The sequence below is a fragment of the Limanda limanda genome, chromosome 2 (genome assembly GCF_963576545.1).
Source record: "Limanda limanda chromosome 2, fLimLim1.1, whole genome shotgun sequence".
Lineage (NCBI taxonomy): Eukaryota > Metazoa > Chordata > Actinopteri > Pleuronectiformes > Pleuronectidae > Limanda > Limanda limanda.
In genome coordinates this window covers 23,100,496-23,118,554 of record NC_083637.1, presented here as the reverse complement: position 1 = coordinate 23,118,554, position 18,059 = coordinate 23,100,496, and the positions used below count along the sequence as shown (strand labels likewise).

Here is an 18,059-nt window from a genome sequence, read left to right as displayed (position 1 = left end):
CGGCTCATAACTTTACTGTCCTGGTTCAGTCACTGGTGTCTGAGCGTCTTCACTTCCTCCTCTTTGGCTAAAATATGCAGCTAAACCCCCCCAATGCATCACCTGCTCATCAGAGTTTGTAACTGTTCTATTTACACATATTTTCTCAGGAGACCATAAATGGAGCCAAAAGACTTAAAGTCATCAGGTTGTCAGAAACACCTATCCACCAAAATGGATGATTCGGTTGTTCCATAATCGCTGCATGTCTTAACAAGCAAGGAGCTCACAGGGTCAAAGTTCATGATTCAATGTTCAGGTGTAAGTTACATTCCATCTCCACTCAGGCCGTGAACCTTCAGCACAGAGCAGGACAATAATTAGTGACCAGAAACATTTCATTCTGCACAGTTCAGCTGTCAAACTCTTTATTTGACTTTGTCAAGTGCAAAAACATGAGAAGTGCTACAACTGCAAAACAAAGATATAAGATACAAAAGAGCATAGACAAATATTTTCAAAGACAAATTCTGTAACACTGTTTTAAAACAAAAACGCATGGTACCACAACATAAAGGCAGCTGGAAGACACAAAGGTCGGCTTTGGCACGGTACTGTTACACACTGTACACACAGAGCAGGAGTCTGGAGGCATCGCCTGTGAACTGCCGGGCCTCCTGTGGTTTGTACTTGACATTGCAAACAAACATCTATATTAAATACATTGATAGCTTTGGCTGAAGTGCTTCAGTTTGACTGGAGGAATGTAAAAACCTTGGAATCTGCAACACCAGTGCTTGACATAATGAAAACGCTGCTGCAGCACAAACAATACTGGTCATGAGAAGCAAAAATATATACACCACACAGCACCAATATATACAGAAATGTACACACACAAGGCGAAGAAGACTTTGGGCCCTTTTCATTCCCTTTTTTTTTTGAGATCCTGAAACGAGTAAAATCAAACGCAACTTAGTTGCTTGGAAATTGGTGGGTTTAAAGTTCAACATTTTGCTTAATGCTCTGATGGTGGGTCTGCTTTAAAGAAGGAAAAAACCTCAATCATCTTCATATCCCGTAACAACCCGTGAAAACAGGGCCAACGCGTCGCTTCCACGTTTGGACTGAGAGAAGAAGGAAGCTGGCGTCTGGACGTCTCTGTCTGCAGTTTTTGGTTTTCCTGGTTGTCTGTCCAGGTTTTGGGGGAGAGGGCGGGTTCCCTGAGATCTGCCCACTGGACACAGGAAGTATGTACGTACGCTTTATCAAAACAAGATGACAAAAACACAACCAAAGCTCAAGACACAACTGCAAACTACTGATTTGGTACCTTGAATGTCTCTATAATGACACATGAGAGTTAAATATGGTGTTGGATATCAGCTCCATCAGAGAATAAAGTGCTAAGTACAAAAGGAACAAATGAATGAATGACTCGGCGTTGGTAACAACTCAGGATACGTGAATGATGCAAAAGCTTTGGCAACGTTTATGCTAAAGATACAGTTTGAGTGAAGCTTTCTCTATTGGTTTGGATACCCAGCTTATTTCTTTACACCACACCTCTACATCAGGACAAAAGTGCTTTAAAATTACAACCATATTGAACACAACACAATAAAAACATTGAGAAGATATTGGGAGTCATTTAGCTTTATGATGTGTAAATATTCAGTACTGTGTATAAGGGACTGAAAAAGCATGTTTTTCTTCAACACTAATCTAACTCTAAACTTTACTAAGCACCATATTTTCCTTCTTTATTCCCTCTTGTCAACACTCCTACTCATCTGCACTACCACCACTTGCCACTCCTTCTTTTCGTTTTTCATCTCTCTCTCACATCCGGACCAAATACGGAGAAGATGGTGATATCTGGACCCTGAAGAACTGGCTGCTGGGATCCCAACAGACGTGTGTGTGTGTGTGTGTGTGTGTGTGGTGCCAGTGTTACTGATGTGGAGGGGACCTTCATCTGTTGACAGAGTCATATTATGGGGACAAAAAGCAAGTCCCTACAACGTTTATCGTTAAATAATTCAATTTAACTGTGGAGACATGATTAAGACACAACTGTGTTTGTGTGCGTGTGTTTGTTTGTTTTCTCGTTCAGGCTGAATCGTACGACACATTACCATTAGCACGTCGGCGCCTACAGTGTTAATTTTCGATGCATGTGTGAACCTGCATGTGCGTATATCTGTGTGTGCCTGCATGCGAATACATATGAGCTGAAAACCATAATAACGTGACTTTTGACAGACAGGCCACAAGTACCCATGGTAACCGAAATATCAAATATAAAAAAATACGGAGACAGACAACATAACTGAGAAATCAACACATTATTTTTGCCAGAGATATACAAAAAGACTGACGGCACTGTCTGCTTTCAGTTGCTTCAGTTCTCTGCTGAACACGTGTGTGTGCTCCTGTCGATGACCCCACGTAACCTCCAGGGTCACGTGTGGTCAGGGGTTAGTGTCGGTGTGGGGGATTATGGGATAGCGGGTGTACCTTGGTTTCAATGTGAGGCTGTTTAAACCAGCTCACTAAGCATCTGGCGACCTGCACCTTGATTCTGGAGTTTGGAGGGATCTCTGTAAAGTCTTTCTGTCATTTCCCCAAACTGCTCTGCTCTGTAATTCTTCTTTTCTTTCTTTCCTGTGGGTTTAGAGAGGGGGTCCACAGGGACAGAACCAGCTGCCCCCCGTCCTCCTCTCGTCCTTAACCCAACATTTACTCCCCACATTCTTTCCCTCCGCCGTTCACTTCTGTTCCTCTCTCCATCCAGAGTCCTCAGGATTTGGGCTGTCCAGAGCCGTGTCTGTCCACGTTGGGGTGCACCTTGTTTTTGAGGGGGGGGGGCTTGCGTTTCCGCTTGCGTGTGGGAATGGTGGTCGTGTGGGCGGGGTGGTTGAACAGGCTGGAAGCGGGGAGGGTCTCCCTCTCTCTGGGAGGGTCCCAGTCCCGGGTGATAGGTGTAGGAGCAGGAGTGGCAGGCAGGGACGCTGCAGGGGTACTTGGAGGGGCAGTGGGGGTTTTGGGCGGTGGGACTTGGGTCGGGGGAGTGTTTGCTGATGAGACGGGGAGAGAGGAGGAGTCACATTTATCTGCGACTGGTGTGGGCGGGGGTGCATTGACTGAAGGTTTGGCTGAGGACTGAGGAGCAGGGGGATGTGTTGAGGCCGAGGTTAGGCTGGGCTTCACCAAAGGAAGAGGTGTGGCTTCAGGAGTCTCTTGGGGGTTGGCTGCAGTGTTTCCACAATCCTTTGGAAGTTCATTTTTATCGGTCTTTTTCCCCCTCTTGCTCCCTTTGTGTTTTTCTTTGCCGCTCTTTCTTTCTCTCCATCCAGCAGAGTCCTTGTCATCCCCCTTCCCCGTCTGTTCTGCCTCACTCCTTCCTCTCTGACTCTGACCACCGCCTCCTCTGCCTCTACGTCTCCTCTTCCTCTGCGTTCGCTCCAATCTACACTCGATGTGGTACAGATCCTCTGTTGCAACGGTGACACGATCCAGCTGTTGCAGCAGGGCTTCCAGGGTCGGGAGCAGCCTCCTCAGAGAGGCTTCCGTCTCGGCCCTCTCCCTCCAGCTGGTTCCTCCCACCACCACACCGGGGCCCAGCCCCAAACCCAGGCCCAACCCGAGCCCCAGGCCGATCCCTGGGGCTTCTGTCAGACTGCAGGGGCTGGAGGAGGCCGGGCGCCACGACGCCTCGGAGCAGGCGTCCACGCTGTCAGGTGTGGGCGGAGAGTCGGGACCGTCCAGCGGCGGCAAGCACAGGGACTTACAGTCGCTGGTGGAGGATGAGCGGGATGGTGGCAGCTCCATGCCTTCAAAACGCACTTTGTGACGAAACTAAGAGGAAGATAAAAGACAAGATGGAGGCTCAGGGGAAAAGTAGGGAAATGTATGCATATGATCCAAGTAAACCTAAGTCACCAATAATTAAACAAGTTTCATATTTTGTCCTAAAAAAATCACTCATCTCAAACTATTGTATTTCTTCCCTGAATCAGAGTTTGAGATGAAACAGGAAGTGTACCTCCTTGGTCCTGCTGAGTCCCATCCACATTTTGAGTCGTCTGAGGAACAGCTCGACCATCTCGTAGTCTTGGAGGTCCACGGCTGGACGGTACAGCTCGGCTCGGGCGCGGCGGTAGTTCCTCAGGAGCACGGAAGTGATCAACCAAAGCAGCGCCAGCCGGATTACAGCGAAGCTCGCGTGGAACACCAGCGAGGTGAGAGAGCTGGAGGGTCCGGTGAACGTCCAACCGGGACGCCACGATAACAGGCCTCGTCCACCGGCGCCCAGCAGAGACAGACAGCTGGAGCTCACACTGCCGTACCCGTCCAGAACAGAGTGGAAGAGCTGCGGTGAAGGAGACAGAGCAAAGATATAGACATAGATATATTTAAATGGTCAATAGATACCAGAATTGTACGTAAAGCACCCTAATGTGTCAAAGCTGAATGTTCATCTCATGCTCACAATGACAAAAGCTAACATGCTGGTGTTTGGTAAATATAAAATTCATAATGGCCGTCATATTAGTTTAGCATGTTAGCACCGAACCAAGTACAGCTGAGGCTCATGGGAACATCATAAGTTTTGCAGGTATTTGGTCATATACCACACACCATTGGACAGTGTGTAAACAATAATTTGACCTGATGGTGGCGCTCCACTGAAAAGCTACAGTGTTGTTTATTTCAGGCTCATGGTGAAATCCTTCAGCTGAACACTGGGAAGTTGTGTTTGGAAATGTCTCACTGATTGCAACATTCTTATTTTTACATTATCCTGCCTAAAATAGTCCAGATGAGTCAAAACCACGTGGAAGAGACTTCATAAGAAAAGAATGATGCTCAGTGGAAAGCACAGGGTGCTCAACAGTGACACAGAGTAATGTTGGGTAAGTTTTCTGTTGGAAAAATAACTCTTTAACATCATTTCTCATTATTATTTTGTAAAATATTATATTTTTCCTATTTCCTCTGTTTATGTTCATGTATCATATTCATCCATCCAGTTTGACATTGATGTCTCAGAAACAGGTTACATGTCCCCGGTTCATTAAAGGTCAAATAAAAGAAAAAAAATAAACAGCCATAATGTGTCATCATTTTAGTTTGTACAAAGTAGAGTCAGTTCCTGCGATTATAACTTCTATGCTAGAAATGACCTGAAGGAGCAGCAAATCTGTTTGGCTGTGAGGCTGTTATTGTACCTGGTCTAATAATAAATATGTGGTTATGCTTATGGAAAGGTTTATCAGAGAATTGGTTTCCTGTAGATACATGTTTGGTGTGTGTGTGTGTGTTTGTGTAGGAGAGGCTCAGCGAGAGAGAAACAGCAGGAGCAGACTGGAGACTGACCAGGTGTCCTGTGTGCGAGTAGGCCAGCATCAACACCAGTAACGCCAGGGCGACTCCCAGCAGCTCCCAGACCGAGCGCCGCAGAGCTCGGCCAAACACGGCCCACTCTCTGAGAAACCGCAACTGGTGAGACGCCTGCAGGGTGACAGAGGGAGGGAGGGAGGGAGGAAAGGAACAAAGTGATTTGTCTTGATACTACATAATACTAAATAAAACACAGATTACGACTTGGGCCTTACTTGCATAGTCGTAGCCCCCACTCGTAGCTGTTATGGTAACATTACGAGCTTTATATATCTTTCATTCAGCAAATACTGTTGTCAAAAGACTAATCTCCCACACACACAAGGAGTAATTTTTGGGTCAGTGTCTATAGTTCACAGACACCAATGGAACAATTCATGGACTATTGACAGAACCAGCTGAGCTATCACCACTCACCACAGTATATCCTATTAATTAAATGAATCTGTAATGTCTAAGGAAACAAACAAATTTGCTGAATAATATATCCGGAAACACAAATTGAGCACAACTCTAAAACTTGTTGTCTTTTAAAAAAACTATAATAGTATAAAACTCCAACTATCTTATCCCAGTCAGTGGCTCTCATTCTCAAGCTAAACAGTTCTACTGAGGAGAGAATTCTTCCAATAAATATTTACTTTATAGTTACATCCGCCAAGGAGGTTATGTTTTTGCTTGCTTTTGTTTGTTTTGTTAGTTAGCAGGATTAGGCATAGGACTACAGGATGGGTCACCACAAAACTTGGTGGCAGGATGCGGTATGGGTCAGGGAGGAAACAGTTACATTTTGGTGTGGATCTGGATCAGGAGGCCGATCCAGGAGTCTTTGGCACAGGCATTTTTCTGAATTTTTGTTGATTTCTCAGAGAACAATTCATGGATATTGATGGAAATAAGGGCACTGATAATTTTGAGTGTGTGCAATTCGGTGTAGATCCAAATAAAACAGGAGTGGAGGCATATGCTTCACTGAGAGCTATTCTAGTTTTTTAGAAAATGTAAATGCAAATATGTGTTGGGGTCTATTTTCGGTGGAGAATCAATACACATATTCTCAATAAAGTACAATTCAACAATATGGATTATTAACAAGTTTCTAACTGTTTTTATATGACGGTCTTGGGCCCAGAGGAACAAGTTGTATCAAGGTTGAGACACACAGATGATACTTACTCGCTGGATTTATTGACCATAAAAAAAATCGAATGATCTACTATAAACTGTGATGATTTTCTTTTAAGTGATAACATGCCAAGTGTACTGTTATTATATTTGTAACAGAACTGACAGCTAAGAAGGTGAGACTACTAAATTACACCACGGTAATAACAATCAAACATATTGCATGTTTTCTACATTACATGTTAATAATCAGCCCTCTCTCCCTCTCGCTTACCTTGAGCACCAGTATCAACAACAGCAGCGCAGACATGACTGTGTACATCTGACTCTGCTTGGCCAGCGGGTAGAAGTCTGTGAAGGCGTCCCGCGGGTGCTTCATATACAACGTCCACTGCTCCTTGGCCATGGTGCAGCGGCTCAGGTGCAGCCCGCACACCGAAGCTGCCAGAGTCAGTTTACAGAGACCCAGGATTCTCCAGGCCGACAGCAGGTAGCCGTAGCCCTCCCTGAGGAAGCCCAGGATCCCCCGCACCAGAAAGTACAGCACCAGGGCAAGGAGAATGATCTAGAGAACGAGGAATGACAAAAGTTTCACTGCGGATGTGTCGCTTCACTATGCCAAAGACAAGGAGGATTCAACAAGGATGCAGTGGAGGCTTTGAGGTCAATATTATTAGCAGTTTTACAGTAGATCTACTTCTAGTTCTGCAAATGTCTGTCTGCATGTATGTGTGTATGTGGAACACAGCGGTCGGCAACTGGGTTCAACCACGGCTCAAAATCGCAGCCAGATCATTTTTATAATTTTTTTTTTTTTGTCAGACTGAATCAGACATTCCTTGGTACTGATCCTTTCATGGCAACAGCATTCAACAGAAACACTTCCTCTTTAGCAGTTTGTCTACTAATTAAAAGCACAATATTCATTTTGTTGCTGCAATTGTTTTGCATAAAGGTAAAATGCCTTTATTTTGAAAAGATGTGAACATGTGTCTGAAGATTGTGCCAATTCCTTAACAAAACTCTGAATTTGCGGTCATGCAATGTATACAAACTATTACAAACTATTAAAAGTGACTGTGTGTTTATTACAATAGGGGTTGCGAGTGGTTACCGTGAGAAGGAGCTGTAGGTCAAGGCCTGTGATTGGCCACAGAGAGATGACATGGAGGTCAAGACTGGACTGGGCACGCTCAGAAACTGGGAACTCGAAAAGGAAGGAGAAGACGGCGAGGAGGTTTGTGTTGATGTTGTAGAGCGAGAACTCCACAAACACAGCACGGGTCCTGTGAACAAACAAATAAACACAAAACGCGCTCAATGGGCGATCAAGAGTCACTTCCTGTTCTGAAACAGACTTTAGGATTTTATTTGTTTTATGTAACCTGGGTGTTTCCACCACAGGAAGTTCTATTTGAGACTTTCACCATCCGTTTTTGATCTACTCTGAGTTGCTCCCAGCGGAATATCTGCAACCTCGCACCACATGTGGTTTAAACAGGATTAATGGTTTGTTGTTGCCATCACTTATTCTCAGAACACTTGCTGAAAGTGAGCCCACATTCGTAGCACATCCTTTCCCTGATTGTTTTCTGTGTTTTATTCTAATGTTTGATGTTTCATAAATTTTCATGTGCAACTTTTAAATGACTGCAGGCTGCAGGCAAATTTCACCGCGGGGATATTAAAGCCTCGAGCACGCATGGTTCTGTTTTGTTCGAATCGTTGTGTAATTGTGCACACATGCACATCGAGCCCCATCTCGACTCCCTCACCCCTGGCCCCTGGATTATGGAACAGCCTGGTCAATGAGGTCAGAGAGTTTTTAAAAATCAGGTTTTTAGCAGTTTCTTAGCTTTTTTTTGCAGATAATACACATTTATAAATCTGACTTCGAATTAGGATCTAGTCTTATAGTATAACTTTGACTTTTTTTATAACCTTTTCTTGGAATTCCAGGCGTGTTTACTACCTGTAGTTGAGCCAGTGCTGCTGCTTCAGCTGCTGCAAGGAGGACGAAGCCTCCATTAGGCTTCGGTTCAGCTGGTGCACCACGTCGCCGCTGTTATACGCCCTCACTTGACCCAAACGCCACACCCTAGAAAGATGAGTGGGAGGAAATGCAGTGTAGAACATGACACATCAAAAGGGAACCAGATGTTAAAACATACAACTGAATCGGGCTGAATCTTAAGTGAACATCTGTTTTGTAACGGACAGCTTTTCAATCCTATTCTCACCAGTTTGCATCTCGACCAGCAAAATCCCCAGCGTCTTCACTTGGAGAAGGGAACCAGCCCCAAACACTGTCTCCTGCACCGGCACCACCTGTAACTGGGAAGAAACAACAGCTTGAAAAAGATCAACCTAAGACTATCTCATCTCACTGAGCTGATGACAGAGCATAAGTTCAATGAACAGATAAACAGAAATTATATACAATAAGAGGACCTGTGATGCTACACATAAAAAACTAAATGCAGTTGACTTTACAGGTACAGCGAGTTCCTCTCAGATCAATAAAGCTTCAGTGACCACGGTTAAATCTCACCTTGTGTGTCGCGGGTTTGTCGCAGCCTCAGTGTGCCGAGTAACACGCTTCCTGTGTCTCTCAGGAGGGCAGAGTCGTCCAGTAACCGTGGCAACAGGGACTCATTCAGCCACATCAAAACGTTGTCACGGCTAAAAGACACAAGAAAATCATACTGAAGAAGTGTATATACCTTTGACTAGAAGACATGAGTCATGCTCTGCTCTACACAAACCAAAACCTTTTCTCTCTTGTTTTAATAAAATGACACATGAAGGTTGATTCTCAAGAGTGTAGATGAGAAAAACTGCAGCTCAATAATAAGAGAATCAAGATGTTTGTTACCAACTAATTAAAAGCTCTAACATGTTTTGAGAATAAAAGAATATAAATTTGAACTTTGAAGTTCAGAATCTGCTTGATGGTGTGTGTACCTGCTGATGTTGTGATACTCAGGTGTGTGTAGCACTTGCTGCAGTTGATTGCGCAGTCGGAGGCCGTGTGCGTCTTTGGCAGAGTCGGAGTAGTTGAGGAGTAAAACCACCAACAGGAAAAACATATAAACCAGGAAATTCTGAAAATGAGAAACCAAACATTTAGTGATGAATCAAGACATATAGATTTAAATATCTATTCTAACATATAATATAAGTATATTACACCTTCAGCATGGTGTGCAGCATGTGGACCTTGCGGGCCTGGTGCCGAGCCTGGGACAGAGCGAAGCCCTGTGGTGGTCTCACCCTGGGGACCCGCTGGACCACTCTCTCCACACGGGGGAACTCCACCAGCACATCCTGGTCCTCCGGACGCAGGCGCCGCACAAACACTGCAAAATAAACGGCTTCACACAAGACCTGTGGGACAGAGAGCACAGCAGCAGCCGAGCAGTGAGATTTGGAAATCTATATCCAAGCTTGACAGGTTGTTCAATTAACTCAGCTCAACATGGATTATGTGATTTATATTGATCGCCTTAAATGAAAATAGGAAAACTGGGATACAATGTGTCAACGTGACCCCACCCTGAAGGGAATTCAATGAAAATAAATTTGGGTGTGTGCAGTAAGTGTATGAAATCACAGCTTTCCAGGAAGAAAGAAAAAACAGCCCAGTTATTCGCCTGAAGTCAACGTGTTTTAAATCCCTCTTGCGTGTTTCAAGGGGACAGAAGTGTCCAATTATATTTTCTCTAAAACCTCACTTTATTTCCTTTGGAGACTTTGGGGCAGCACAGAAAACAGAAAGATTTTTGTGTTAGAATATAATGTGAGTGTGTGTGTCTACCTTGATTGGCTCCAGCAGCAGACACGAGCACAGGAAACTGGCAAAACAGGAGATGAGCCACATCATGGCCATATTTTGACTGAACCCGCGGCCCGCCCAGATCGAGACGCTGTTGGTCAGAGTGATCAGCGCCCAGCTGCCCCACAGGGTGGCACGTCCACACCAGGGAGGGAACCGCCTGGGACGACACACGTCTGTCATAACTAGAGAAGGGAGAGATGTCCAGATGATGTGGGAAGCAACAAATTAAAAGCAAATCCAGGCCAAAATAAATGAAATCTGACCACAACAGCAAAGCAGAGTCTGCAGATTTTTTACAATGACCGTAGTGTTGTGATGATACTTCAGATTTCCGGTCATTGGCAACACATTTCTTTGCAATTAGTAAAAAAACACTAGCGGTTTTATTTGATTTGATTAAAACAACAGTTCACAAAAGTAGCAGGAACTCTAACATAACGAGGAAATTGGCGTTTTCAGATAAGCTTTATTTTCTGTTGAGACAACATCCAACTCTATCTCAAACAATACAGCCGAGAGACAGTATTCCTCAAACTGCTAGACTTTGATGAAAGATGAAAATAAAAACCCTTTGTTTCTGGTCATGGTTGCAAACATGACTGGAAGTTGTTTATCAAACTTAACAAATGTTGTAACACTGAAGGAAGAACCAGAGCTATCTTGTGTTTGGGACTTTTAAGTGGAATAAAAAACTAGGCATGCCACTAAAACAGTTCTCTTTAAAAATAAGATGCTATGGAAGTAGTGTTACACACACACACACACACACACACACACACACACACACACACACACACACACACACACACACACACACACACACACACACACACACACACACACACACACACACACACACACACACACACACACACACACACACACACACACACACACACACACACACACACACCTGTATTCGCGGTGAAAGCAGTTTTCGGTGGGTCCCTTCTGACAGATTCCAGAGGAAGAGGCTCATTGAACTTCTGGAGGAGGATCACTTCAGTCTTGTCTCCGAAAATGCTCGACCTGCCACACAGTGAAACACAATTTAACTCGTTCAGAGTAATGCAGGTCATTCTTTGCGTCTCCTGTGTCTTTTTCAGAGATCACACTTACAGGTCGGCCATCTCACTCTCATCGGCCTGAGGAAAGAAGTTCTGTCCATCTGCCAGGATGTGTTTGATCAGATCCTCATCTGTGAGAGAAAAGCAGCACGAGTTCAGTTTGGATCTCATAACGTCCACTGGTCCAACCAGTGCAGATCTGTCTACATACATTTTTTAAATCGGACTGATATGAGTTCAGTGTGACCTTTGAAATTTAATCAATTAATCGAAAAAGTGTTGAATTCACAACCAATCAAAATCAAGAACTCATTTTCTAAAGGCAGACCTAAGATGTCATGTATTAGAAGCTGAAACAGGTTTTGTAACTGTTATTATTTATAAGATTTGTGCAAAGTTTGAAAGGATTCTCTGAAGTTCTCCAGTCAACACATTCATCAGGTAAAAGAGATTTGTGAGGTCATAGTGAGCTTGACCTTGACTTTCAACCACCAAAATCCATTTAGTTCATCTATGAGTTGAAGTCAACACTTGTATGAAACTTGAAGAAATTCCCTCACGGTGTTTCGGAGCCGTTGGATTACCAAAACCAAAACAAATTTTGTAAGGTCACGGTGACCTCGACCTTTAAACACCAAATACTTATTAGTTCATCAGAGTCTGTGAATGTCTATACTTATTTTGAAGAATTTGCTTCAAAGCGTTCTTAAGATATTGTGTTCACAAGGCAACATAAAGACGAGCAAATCGACCACCTGAAAACATTATTTCTCTGCTCAGTGGCTGTCGCGGGCGTGGAGGCATAAAAACTATCTGGTATCTAGTACCAGCAAATGATATTCACCTGATCTGAACAACTGTTTTAAAGACGTCTTACTGTGTTTACCTGAAGAGGTGAAATATTTGTTGCGTTGCTCAGTCCCCTCCTCATCGTCAGGGTTAAAGGTCATGTCAACACCCAAGTGCCTGCTCCCCTGACCCCTCTTCAGCCTGGGCAGTCCCGCTCCGTGACCCGCCCCTCCCACCACGGACACGTCACTCAACAGCTCCGGCCAATCCCTGTCCTCCGTATCCTCCTCTGCCATGGTCCAACTGTCCACACTGAAACACACAGTGAGAGATGAGCATTATTTAGAGTCTCAAGCTAATTATTCAGTCACTCCTAATAGCTGACTTACATTCTCTCTGTTTCATTAGATATAGAACAATAATGAGGTTTTAATAACAGCAGACTCAGTGCTGCTGGGACGAAGAAGGCTTTCGGGTTTATTAGGGCCAGAGCACCTCCGGTGGGAGTTCCTATTGTATTTCAAAGCATTTGTATTTCCCTTTTGGGGCTTTTTTCAGGGCCTAGACATGCACAAATTCTCACCAAAGTTTGCAGGAAATTTAACACCTGAAAAAATATTTGTATTCTGGAGTAATTTGAAATGGGCGTGTCATTTAGAGCCCGTTCAGTGCTACAACGTAGCCCTAGTTGATATTTAACAACTTTGCATCCAAGTCTCTTTCAGTGCAAACTTTTTCTTATTTTCTAGTCTGTCTGGCCCTAGCTTAGTCCGACAGCTGGAAAAATGTTCTTGATATTTGAATTCCATTAAATCACACGTTATCTAAATCAACTGCCATGGCAACAGAGCAGCTCACCTTTTGGTTGACGGTGTGGGCAAATCGACATTGGTTTCTTCTGAGTTGGTCTGAGAGAGATAGGGAGGGAGAGAGACACAGAGAGAGAGAGAGACACAGAGAGAAAAGGGGAAAGGGGAAAAATATAATTATTTTCTTGCTCAACTGTATTTTTCATCTGAATTTTCTGAAAGAACCGCCAGACCAGAACCACAGGATTAATTTTAATTTTCATATTAGCATATGAAACAAAAACACATATCAAGACATTTAACTACAATAGCATCAGGCTCTGTTCAATTTTAAATTCCAGACTTCTCCCCTCAGATATTACCTCGCCATTAAAGAAGAGGAAGGAGCTTCCAGCCATAGAGTTCTCCAGGAAGTCATCGATCTCAACCGACTCCTGGTCCATTTGTGGTGGTACCTGCTCCACAGACACACACTGACGTTCACACACACACACACACACACAAACATAAAGGATTAAACATCTGGCCCCTGTGAAGCTTGATCATGTTTGTTTTTGTCTTCGGCAGATCAGTGTTACCATGCTTCGGCTCATTCTGAAGAGCGTGAATATGAGCAGGTAGAGCGGGTAGACAATCAGACAGGTCACCACTCCGGCTGCCACAGTCTCTCCGTTCAACGAAGCCAGCTGCGACACGGCCCACGGGCTGCAGCACAGGACAACATTCAAATATTTGGAACAGATCAGCAGTTGCAAAGTGGTAATCGACAAAGACAAAAAACACCAACAGCACACATTCTTGTACCTGTATCTCTTGTCCACCACGATGCTGTACCACAGTGTGTTGGCCAGCAGGAACAGCTGCAGTAGCACAGTGCAGCAAGTGGCTCTTTGCAGGCGGGTGAAGGGGCTGCGGAGAGGCCTCTCCCACAGAGACAGCCACAGGTGGCTCTCACACAGCGCCCTCTGCAGCTCGCACCACATGAGACGGGGCACATGGCGGAGCACAGCCTCCTCTGAAAGAAAGTGAAGGAAGACAAGAGTAAAGTCTTTGCACACCAAGTCCGTTTTTAGAACAAAAACCTTCATCAAATAAAAATTGTCCCGTGCAGAAAAATGGGACTGTTATTGCATAGGTTCCATAAAGCTGATCTAAGTACAGCACAGATATGTACAGTAACTACTATTACCTTCAGCAGTTTTTCCCTGGAGTAGGAACCATTTATTTATTTTCTTATGTGCATGCCCTATTTGAACTTTGGTTATTTTAAGACTCCCTTTTTACCGTCCTTTGGTTACATTTGTATTTAGTTTAGTTTAGTTAGACTAGAAAAGCTTCATATAAATAAAAGTTAATTTACAAACAAACTTTTAAAACAATTTAGGTCAAATTTGTTCTCTGCATGAAACCATGATATGGTCACAATAACTTACTGCGTCCGATACTTTTATTTCCTAATTCATTCCAAAGCTTCGCAGTAGCAGGTAAAATGGAGTCGAGCAGTGAGGCTGAGGAGCAATATCAGGAGCAAGGAGAATTTCATCTTCTGATCAAGGAGCTTCACAATTATCCCCCAGCACTGATGCAGCATAGTGAAAAGATGAATTTCTGTGATTTGATTGTAGTTTCTTACCTGATGGCTCCACCTCAATCTCTACACGCCCATCGGTTTTCTCGTTGTCGACCGACAGCCACTCCTCCACCAGGAAGTAGCAGCTGCTTCCTGTCTGCAGGTCTTTCACCAGGACGTACTGCAGCATCCACGCTGGGGACAGACCTGAGGAAAGGTCATGAAACAATGATTTGCTCAAATATCAGCTGGTTAAACATTTGTTGTGAATACAGAGCTTTATTCTTTCTGTGTGTGTACCCTTGTTGTCGTGCCAGATTCGTATTTTCCACACACTGCCCAGGCTGGTGTCTGTGGCGAGGTGGAAGATATCCAGAGTGTTGCGTGAGAAGGCTCCCCTGCTGTCCAGATGGCGGTGTCCACTGCGGCTCTCCCGCCCGTACAGACTGATCCCTACATGGGCCGTGGTGCCTGGGAAAATAAATAGAAACCTGCTAGATAATCCTTTATTAACATTTCATTTTTTTTAATTCTTAATTAATATGTTTCTGAAAAAGTTGAGTCATTTATTTGCAGACTCTTTTCTCTATTTTGTCATGTTTGTTATTTTTTTTTAATAAATAGATTTTTTATAAAATATGAACAGGGCATTAATCAGCAACTATTTGGATAAGTAATAAACTTTCAAGGAAAAGAACAAAATATTTGACGTTGCCAGCTTCTGAAATATGACAATATCATAGTAAAGTTAATATTTGTGTGTTTCCGTCAGACATAATAGGACGTTTACTTGTATCACCTTGGGGATCTAGGAAATTGTGTTGACATTTTTCATTGATTTGACCTCTGCCAAAGAGTTTATGTTTTCATTATTTGCAGGATTACACAAAAACTACTTAATGGGTCGCCACAAAACTTAGTGGATGGATTTGGTATGGGCCAGGGAAGTAAAAAAAACATTTTCTTCTCTATCTTGATGAAAGAATTTAGCATGTTTAGGGGACTGATATTTATGAATTATCAGCACATTAATCAATGATGAAAACATTATGAAAACTACATAAAGAAGCCATATATACAATCAAATGCATATAAATCTGCGGTCATCCTGCAGCTGTGTAATAGTGACCCCAGCTCACCTGCCCCTCGACTCCAGCCGGTCTTCACCTGAACCTCGTACTTGAAGAGACCGTCTTGGCCGCAGAGCGGAACCACACCCGCCCGGCGCAGATCCAGCTGGTCCAGCTTGTGCAAGATGGCCGCTGCAACAACATAGCTGAGCAAACCCAACACACACACTAACAGCACGACCAGGCTCGGTGCACCAGAACGCTCCTGAGGAAGTAGGAAATGGTTTAAGTGTGTGTTTAATGGCGAATGTGCACAAAGAGCGAGTGTATTTTTGTGTTGTACTGACTGGCATCGTAAAGCTGACTGCGTTGGGTGGTACAAACAGGCTGGCGGCGAAGGAGGTGAGGTGCATTGTGCGGCAGAAAGCTCTGCTGGCGTTAGTCTCTGCCAGGGGCACCATGCCATCAGTGCGCCACTGCTTGTCACTCTCACTGAAGTACTGACACAGGGAGGCAAACACCCCGACCTCCAGGCGAACACCCACAGCCCGAGAGCCGGGGCTGCAGGGCGTACTCACGTTGATGAAGTAGTCCAGTGTGGTGTCATAGGACCTGTGTAACACAGGGAAAACGTGACGCAAACTATGTCCAAAATAAACAGGCCTCCAGCTTTAAGGACAGACTGTCGACTATGTCATTTAATTAGTGTGAAAATTGAATATGACAGGAGTGCACAGAACACTATTCACAAGCTGAAAGGCATAATGGAGAACGAGCCTTTCTGCTCCGCATGCAACTGTGGTTTCATGAGCACGGTGCTGAGAGGAGCACGGACTCGCCCTTCCCTACGTGCTCGTCATTCGTCATGTTGAACTTTGAGGGGGCAGCGGCTGATGCTCCGCTCCCTCCATTGGTCCCTTTGAACACTCTAGTCCCCAGCATATCTGTGATTTTCCAACCCTCCTTAAGCCAGCTTAGTCATCACGACTATCTCGGAGAAATGTCATCATTGGAAAAAAAAAAGAGGTAGATTAAGCCAGTTCATTCTATAATGCCCTTAACACAAATAAATGCTGCATAGAACACATGTGACATGGGCTTTTGGGTCGACAGCAGTGGTATATGAGATCCACAAAGTTTGGAATTGCTGTAAAAACTGTAGGGGAGGGGTGGATCAGATCTAGGCTGGGGACTGTTCAAACTAACCAATTGAAGGAGGGGAGGGGCGCCTCCCAATGGCCGAGGTCGCACTGGACTCCGCCCCCTGCTCTCGGAACCACAGTTGAGCATGTGGAGCAGAAATAATGGCTTGCGCGTAAGGTTGTGTGCTTGCAGATACTGTTCCGTGAACCACAATATGCTCAGGTGTGGTCATAACCGTCATTATAGACCTGCACTGAGTTTCATATTCTAAACTCACTTAGTGCATGTTCAGTTTACATCATGTTAAAATGAAGTGAAAGAACTAGGGCACTTACTCTGGTGATAGGAAGAAGGTGTATTTCTTGTGGTCCAGATCTTGGCCCCTGGTCATACTGAGTGAGATGCGTCTTCGGTCTGTGCAGTTGAACTCGCTCGGCCCTGCATGGGAGTCTAGGTAAGCTGTGATAAATGGCTCCTCTTCATCTTCGACTCTGTTGTCCATCTCTGAGGCATCTGGAGGAAGAAAACAAGAGTTCAGTAAAGAGCACATCATAAAACAGTAAAAAAAAAACGGTTATACAATTGTGGATTGAATGTTACTTTGAACCTGTTTAGGCCCACTATGGTAAAGCCTCCATAGAAAGTATTTCATGAATCTATTGTCAATATAATAGTTATTATTGGCAAGCTCGTTACATTGACATTGTGACTTTCTCATGCTCCAATTGAATACTGAAGAATTCATAAGTATATATATTACGATAAAATGACATTAGATTGTAAAGCACCAGGCACCAACATAACACTTCTACTAAATTACAGCGGCAATGACTCAACACTGTTGGCTTAAGCAACCAGTATGTTTGAAGTATTCGATTGGATGTTATATTGTTCACACGCTCCTGTGGTGTTCCACTGTGTGCACTGTGGGCGTCAGAGCTCACCCTCCAGAGAAGTGAAGTTGAGCTGCACAAACAGCCCGGCCTGTCTGTTCGTGTTGCCCGCGCTGACCCTGACCACGACCGAGTCGCAGAGGCTGATGTTAATGGCTCCAGCTGTGGGCAGCCCGCCGCTACCGGAACCCTCCACGCCCACTTCAGCACTACTGCCGTTGTTGATGGCCACAGTGATGGCGAGACTGTCGTCCAGTCCTGAGATTGGGATCTGTGTGCCGTTTTCAGTGCGAAACTCCATGGAGGCCACCTCAGTGGAGACAGTGTAGTTAGCCACGTAATTGAAGGGGAAGGGGTTGGATTCCACCTA

General features: G+C 44.4%; 1 protein-coding gene across 1 annotated transcript in view; it reads right to left on the bottom strand.

The window, feature by feature from the left end:
- Positions 1-375: 375 nt before the first annotated feature.
- Positions 376-18,059, bottom strand: part of pkd1a (polycystic kidney disease 1a) — a 68,601-nt gene continuing 50,917 nt past the window's right edge. The window contains exons 33-56 of the mRNA XM_061087608.1: positions 17,741-18,056; positions 17,132-17,309; positions 16,001-16,265; positions 15,723-15,918; positions 14,884-15,054; positions 14,647-14,790; positions 13,818-14,028; positions 13,592-13,718; positions 13,376-13,486; positions 13,063-13,112; positions 12,302-12,516; positions 11,468-11,546; positions 11,262-11,377; positions 10,328-10,530; positions 9,703-9,897; positions 9,475-9,614; positions 9,062-9,192; positions 8,751-8,844; positions 8,483-8,608; positions 7,625-7,796; positions 6,785-7,075; positions 5,362-5,496; positions 4,028-4,354; positions 376-3,840 (exon numbers count right to left, since the gene is read on the bottom strand). Coding sequence (XP_060943591.1) covers positions 2,782-3,840; positions 4,028-4,354; positions 5,362-5,496; positions 6,785-7,075; positions 7,625-7,796; positions 8,483-8,608; positions 8,751-8,844; positions 9,062-9,192; positions 9,475-9,614; positions 9,703-9,897; positions 10,328-10,530; positions 11,262-11,377; positions 11,468-11,546; positions 12,302-12,516; positions 13,063-13,112; positions 13,376-13,486; positions 13,592-13,718; positions 13,818-14,028; positions 14,647-14,790; positions 14,884-15,054; positions 15,723-15,918; positions 16,001-16,265; positions 17,132-17,309; positions 17,741-18,056 — 5,052 coding nt within the window. The 3' untranslated portion in view covers positions 376-2,781. The remainder of the gene's footprint in view (positions 3,841-4,027; positions 4,355-5,361; positions 5,497-6,784; positions 7,076-7,624; positions 7,797-8,482; positions 8,609-8,750; positions 8,845-9,061; positions 9,193-9,474; positions 9,615-9,702; positions 9,898-10,327; positions 10,531-11,261; positions 11,378-11,467; positions 11,547-12,301; positions 12,517-13,062; positions 13,113-13,375; positions 13,487-13,591; positions 13,719-13,817; positions 14,029-14,646; positions 14,791-14,883; positions 15,055-15,722; positions 15,919-16,000; positions 16,266-17,131; positions 17,310-17,740; positions 18,057-18,059) is intronic.